We start from the raw sequence: 5,941 nt of genomic DNA, 5'->3' as shown, positions 1-5,941 counted from the left end.
CTGGCAGGCGCAGCCCGGCACCCTTCTCTTGCCTGCCCTGCCAGGGGTGCCCCCAGGGGGCTGGCACAGGGCTGGAGGGCGGCTCTGGCCCCGCTCTCCTTTGGGTCTCCTGCATGGGGCAGCTGCCAGACCCGCTTTAGGGCTGCTCCTCTGGGTCACGAGGGTCCAGCTGGCATCGTCCCTGCGGGGCACTGCGGGCCCCGGGCGCGGACGGTCCCCTTATCTCCTCGGCTCCCACGCAGGGCCCAGGCTGGGGGAAGCAGGAAAAGCCCATGACTAATCGGTGGCAAAGAGCCCGCAAGCTCCCAGTGCACAAAACTGGCCCCCTCTGTGCACTCCCCCTGCCGTGCTGGTAACCATGGCCTGGCCTTGGTGATGCAGCCTGGTGGGGAGCCCCAGGATGGGCACCCCGGTTGGCACAGCAACCCCCAGGGCCAGCTGGTGGATGCTGGATCGGGATGGGGAGATGCTGATCTGCAGCTGTGTCCATGCACCCCTGGGTGTTTGCAACTGCCAGGCACAACGGCCAGGACAGGCAGGAGCAGGCAGGGGTGAAACAGGACCAATATACACCCAAACTGTCCCAGCTGGCTCATCAACCGGAGCAACGGATGTTCCCGTGGCTCTGCTTGGTCCCGGTCTGGGTGGCAAAGCCCAGCTCCTGAGTGTGATTTTTTAGGACAAACAGTGCTGTGGGGGTGGCCAGGGCAGACCGGGCGTTTGAGGCAGTCCAGGGGCTGGGGCATCCATGCCTGGGTGCTGGCAGAGCCTCTCTGCGGGTCCCAGAGCCCACTAGCTGGGCTGAGCATTGCCTGTCTCTCTGCTGTGAGGGTTGTGCCGCTGGAGCATCGGTGCTGCAGCAGACACGGGCACGGGCTGAGCGACCAGTGGCTGGGGCAGCAGCGGGGCCCAACACAGCTGGGGACTTGCCCCCGTGCCTCTGGGCAGTGATCATTGGCGTGGCACTTCCCTGGGAAAGCCTCAGCTGGGGAAAAGGGTGGTGCTGGATCACGTGGCAGCACCATCCACCCGCCGGGCATGATTTCACCGGGCGCCTCTGGACTCTGCCCTGGGAGAGTCCTGCCATGCCGCACGCCACCCTGGAGTGCTGCCAGCAGCACTGGGCTCCTGGCCAGCCGGGAGCAGGGAGGGGAACAAAGCCAGTATAACCCGTGGCTCCCCAACTGGCTCCAGCCTGGCTGTGCTGCCCAGCGGGCACGCGCCTGGCCCTTGCCGTGGAGCTTCCCCAGTGCTGGCAGGGACACATGCCCATACGGGGATCCTGGGGATGGGTTGGTGGGATGGGGAATTTCCTCCAGTGCTGGTTGCTGGCTCATCTGAGTTCCTTGCTGCATTGCACAGGGTGAGCGAGATGCTGGCAAAGGCCTGGAGATGCGGAAGCTGGTGCTCTCTGGTTTCCTGGCCAGCGAGGAGATCTACATTAACCAGCTGGAGGCCCTCTTGTTGGTGAGCACAGCCCCCAGGCTGGGCACCCCTTCCAGGGATGTCCCCCAACAGGGGTGGGTGGATGGATGGATGGATGGACGGACGGACGGGGTAATTCCTTCCTGGATGGGGTAATTTCTTCCTGGACAGCCTTCCCTGGGCAGGTCTGGCCCAGGCGCTACCTGGGTGGGAGCAAAGCTGCAGGAGCCATGCCAGAGCCAGCCTTGCTGTGGTCTGGCCGCCCTCGTCTCGCCTCCCCCTGCTGCCAGCGTGCCTGGTGGGGAGGTATTTATAGCTTGGCTTCCTCTTGCGGACTCACTGGCCCCTATGGCAGAGATGCTGTTGCACAACACAGGGGTCACTGCTGCTACGGACGGGGAAATCTGTGGGGATGTACGAGCCAGCAGCTGCTGGCCAGGACCCATCCCGGGCAGCCCTCGCTGCTGGCTCAGGACACCCTCATCCCCAGCATCCCTGGGCTCCTACATCCGTAGCATTAGCCTGGCTGCAGAGGAGGTGGCCATCGCTGCCCACCGTGCGGTGGCAGGGCTGCCTGTGGAGCGTGAGTTTGGGCTCCCAGGAGCTGCAGTGTGGGGCTGGAGGAGTTTCGGAGTCACTTCTCCTCCCAGCCCTCCTCTCAGATGCTCTCCCTTCTCCTTCGGCAGCCTATGAAGCCACTGAAGGCCACAGCCACTACGTCGCAGCCTGTCCTCACCCTCCAGCAGATCGAGACAATTTTCTACAAGATCCAGGACATCTACGAGATCCACAAGGAGTTCTATGACAGCCTGTGCCCAAAGGTGCAGCAGTGGGACAGCAACATCACCATGGGCCACCTCTTCCAGAAACTGGTACGCACCTTCCCTGGGGCTTCGCTCTGCCTGGAAGAGGAGGAGGGCTGGGGAGATGGACCACCGTGCTGTGGGGCTCGGCCCTGTGGAGTGGCGCAGCTCACACCCTGCCACATGCTTGCTGGTGGCCGTGGGACTTGTTGCATCCCTCCCTGCAGCAGCTGCTGCTGCCTGCCCCAGCCCTCCCATCCCAGGGTGGGAGTTTGTGCAGCCTCCGTGCCCCTTGCTGCAGCGGGGATGCCCACAGCTGGCGGGTCCTGGGTGCAACTGTGGTGGAATTTTGGCTGCAGGCGCATGGTGTGGCTTTGCTGCGGGGCTGCAGGAGCCCCGGGTGTGCGAGTGACTCTCTGGAGAGAGGCAGGGAGGCTGCCTCTTTGCCCCTGGCTGCCCAGGGGGGTTTTGGTGGTGGCTCCCTGGGGTCACGCTCCAGGTCCTGCTGCTGCTGCTTTGGACTTGTGGTGGGAACACAGGCTGTGCCCGCGGGTGCTGTGGCCATGCTGGGGAGGGGAGGAGGAGAGGGCAGGTCGAAGGGTGCTGGGAAGCGGCTGTAGCTTCAGCCTCCACTGTCATAGAATTATAGAATCATAGAATGTTTTGGGGTTCCAGGGATGGGGCCTCCACTGCCTCTCTGGGCAACCTGTTCCAGTGTTTTACCACCCTCATTGTAAAGAATTTCTTCCTTATATCCAGTCTAAACCTACCCTGTTTTAGTTTAAAGCCATTATCCCATGTCCCCTTGCCCTCTCCGGGCACCCCTTTGCTTTCTGCTGGATTTCAGAGGTTTGTGGGGGCACAGGGTTGGGCTGGAGCCCACCATCCTGCCCCAGGTGAGGGCCTTCCATGCAGGGCCAAGCGTGCAGCCCCCCAGCTAGCTGTGGTCTGGCAGTGTCCTGCTGGGAGGGGACAGCTCTGGGCAGCGTCCCCTTGGCGCCTCCCTGGCCTGTCATGCTGGGGGGGGGCGGGTTCGGCGTCCCTCCAGGTGCCCAGCTAACCCCCACTCCCTGCAGGCCAGCCAGCTGGGGGTCTACAAGGCCTTTGTGGATAACTACAAAATCGCATTGGAGACAGCGGAGAAGTGCAGCCAGAGCAACTACCAGTTCCAGAAGATCTCAGAGGTGAGCTGGACCAGGGCCGTGCCAGGAGGACGGGGCTGCCACAGCTGGGCTTTCCCAGTGCAGGACGGAGAACCTTGTCCCCATGGCCAGGCTGACTGCGTGTGCCCCACGGAGATGCTCTCCTCACCCCAGGGACTCTCAGGGACTGTCCCCAGGGTAGGGCCATCGGCAGCTGTGCTGGAGGGTCATGGCCCTCTGGGTGTTGCAGGGGTTTTACGCCCCCATCTCATGCAAGCTTAGGTTGGGCTCAGCCGTCGCTGCTGTCATTTCTGGGATGCCGGGGCAGCCTGCACCCGCTTGCCCCATCCAGTGAGTGTGGGTGCTGGGCACCTGTGGCTCATCTCCTCCTGGCTGCATCTCCATGCCTGGCTCCCCTATAGAAGTGGGGACCTCTGTCGCCACAGCCCAGCTCCCCGCTCTCTCCACGCCTCCGCAGCGGGGCTGTTCAGCTTGGCGGGACCAGCAGTCTCCCCACACCAGCTGTGGGTGCTGTGCTCAAAGGAGACTTCTGGGGCACGTGGGGGCTGCCCTGTGGGTCCACCATGTCCCAGCTGCTGGGCCAGGCAGCATCCTGTAGTCTACACCTCCACCCCAGCACCCATGCGCGGCCTCCAGCATGGCCAGGCTGGGGCTGGGGGAAGATGTCAGGGTGCAGGAAGGGTGGGGGGCAACCCGTGACCTTGAGCAGTGACCTTCCCCCCCACCCCCAGTCCCCATGGGCTGCTCTGATGGGCCTTTCCCTCCCCAGGAGCTGAAGGTGAAGAGCTCCAAGGACTCAAAGGAGAGCCACACGTCCGTCACCATGGAGGGTACGGCAGGCGCGGGCACGGGGAGGGGGACGCAGCCTTTTGTCTGCGCGCGGGACCGGTGCGGATGAATTGCTGAGCGGCTCCCGCGAGTGGAGCTCTTTGTGTTCCCGTGTGCGGAGCCGGACAGGAGTGAGGCCGTGCTGAGGGGCCGATGCCGTGCTGCAGCCGGGCTGAGCTGCCGCGGGGCGGCAGAGATGGCTGCGCGGAGACGGGGCTGCCATGGAAATCCTCGTCGTCGTCCGGCTCTGCTGTAACTGCACCTACGGTGAGGTGGGGTGGTGCAGCTCCGAATTCGGGTGCTGGTGGGGAGCGATGCTGTTGGGGACACTGGCCTGGGGCCGGCTGTCCTTGCATGGGGGTGGAGGCTGCGTCGTGCTCTGCAGCCTGAAGTTGGGAGTGTCTTTGTTCCAGGCTCTATTGAATCATCTTGGCTCCGGCACATGCAGCCACGCGCTCGCCTTCCCCGCCGGGCAGGGGCTCGTACTGGTGGCGGGACAGTGAGGGCCTGGGGTGGTGGTGGGGGGGCTGTGCTGCGGGGAGGGCGATGGGGAAGGGTCCCCGTTTGCTCACCGGAGGCGGTGAGCATCGCAGGGCTGGAACGCTCGTCTCTCGGCAGCTTTTTCTGGGGAGGAGAGGAGCCAGGCATCCCTGCCTGCTGGTGCCTGGTCCCATGCTGCCCATGTGTGGGTCCCGGGCTGGCGGGACCGTGCTGATGGGGAGCCCAGTGCTCCTCCCGTGTGCCGGGACGGCCCCTGCCAGGGCTGCCCAGTTGTTTGCATGTGCCTGTAGCGATGAGGGTCCGTCCTCGCCCTGAGTCCAGGATGGGGAAGGGGGGGACAACCTGCCTGCCCCCTCCATCCCAGAACAGGGCTCTCACTGGCTGCTGCAGGGAGTGGGGCTCCAGTTTTACCCACTGGCATGGAGTCAGGGATGCAGTTCAGAGTCCATCCCCACGTCCTTGCATCCCAAGCAGAGCCCCCCTGCTCGCTGGGACAGGGGGTCCCTCTTTCAGGGCCAGATGCCACAAGGCAGCACCCTCTGGGGGAAATGGGATGGAAGCCCCCCACTGCTCATAGCACAGGGTGGGGTGGGTGGAATCTTTCCCTCCTCTCCCCCAGCCCAAAGCCCTGCCCTGCTTGGCCCCAGCAGTTTGGGGAAGTGGTTTGAAGCAAAGGGAAACCCCAGAGGCATCAGCCTGGGTGTAAGCAGCCGAGGGAGGCATGCGAGCAGATGGATGCAGGGAGCAGCTCTGTGGATGTGCTCTGTGCTTTTGCCTGCCCAAAGAGCCGGGGAGGAGGAGAGGAAGGGTCCGGCTGCTTGGGGTGAAACTGTGCCTTTGAAGATCACCCAGGGCCAGTTTCCAACTGGGAGGGTGCACAGCAGGAGAAAGGGGGTGTCTGTGCCCCGTGTGTGGGGCAGCTCGGCCCCCTGCCCTGGTTGGAGCTGCACTTGTGGGCATGGGGGGTGCAGGGAGGGGACACGAGGCAGCAGTGCTGGGACGATGCCTTGGCCCCTGGGGTCTCTGTAGGTAGGGGGTTTGCTGCCGACGGGGCAGGTTGCATTCCCCTTGCACCCAAGGCCGGCTGGGGCAGGGATTTATAGGGTGTCTCATGAGGTGGCAGAGCCCCGTGATGGTGAGTGGAGAAGGGACCCGCCGCTGAGCCAAAAGGGAAACTGAAAAAGCTGCCGGCTGCTGGGGGGGACGGGGGGGCCTTCCCCC

At 64.3% G+C, this 5,941-nt stretch overlaps 1 protein-coding gene across 1 annotated transcript in view; it reads left to right on the top strand.

Moving 5' to 3' along the window:
* The window catches only part of ABR (ABR activator of RhoGEF and GTPase), a 32,844-nt gene that overhangs the window by 3,525 nt on the left and 23,378 nt on the right, over window positions 1-5,941 (top strand). Inside the window, exons 2-5 of the mRNA XM_035889586.1 lie at window positions 1,363-1,467; window positions 2,112-2,297; window positions 3,305-3,412; window positions 4,161-4,221. Of these exons, the coding sequence (XP_035745479.1) occupies window positions 1,363-1,467; window positions 2,112-2,297; window positions 3,305-3,412; window positions 4,161-4,221 (460 nt within the window). The remainder of the gene's footprint in view (window positions 1-1,362; window positions 1,468-2,111; window positions 2,298-3,304; window positions 3,413-4,160; window positions 4,222-5,941) is intronic.

Source organism: Egretta garzetta, unplaced genomic scaffold, assembly GCF_000687185.1.
Source record: "Egretta garzetta isolate BGI_Z169 unplaced genomic scaffold, ASM68718v1 scaffold112, whole genome shotgun sequence".
Taxonomy (NCBI): domain Eukaryota; kingdom Metazoa; phylum Chordata; class Aves; order Pelecaniformes; family Ardeidae; genus Egretta; species Egretta garzetta.
Note: the sequence above shows the minus strand (reverse complement) of the source record. Positions and strands in the feature narration are given on the sequence as shown.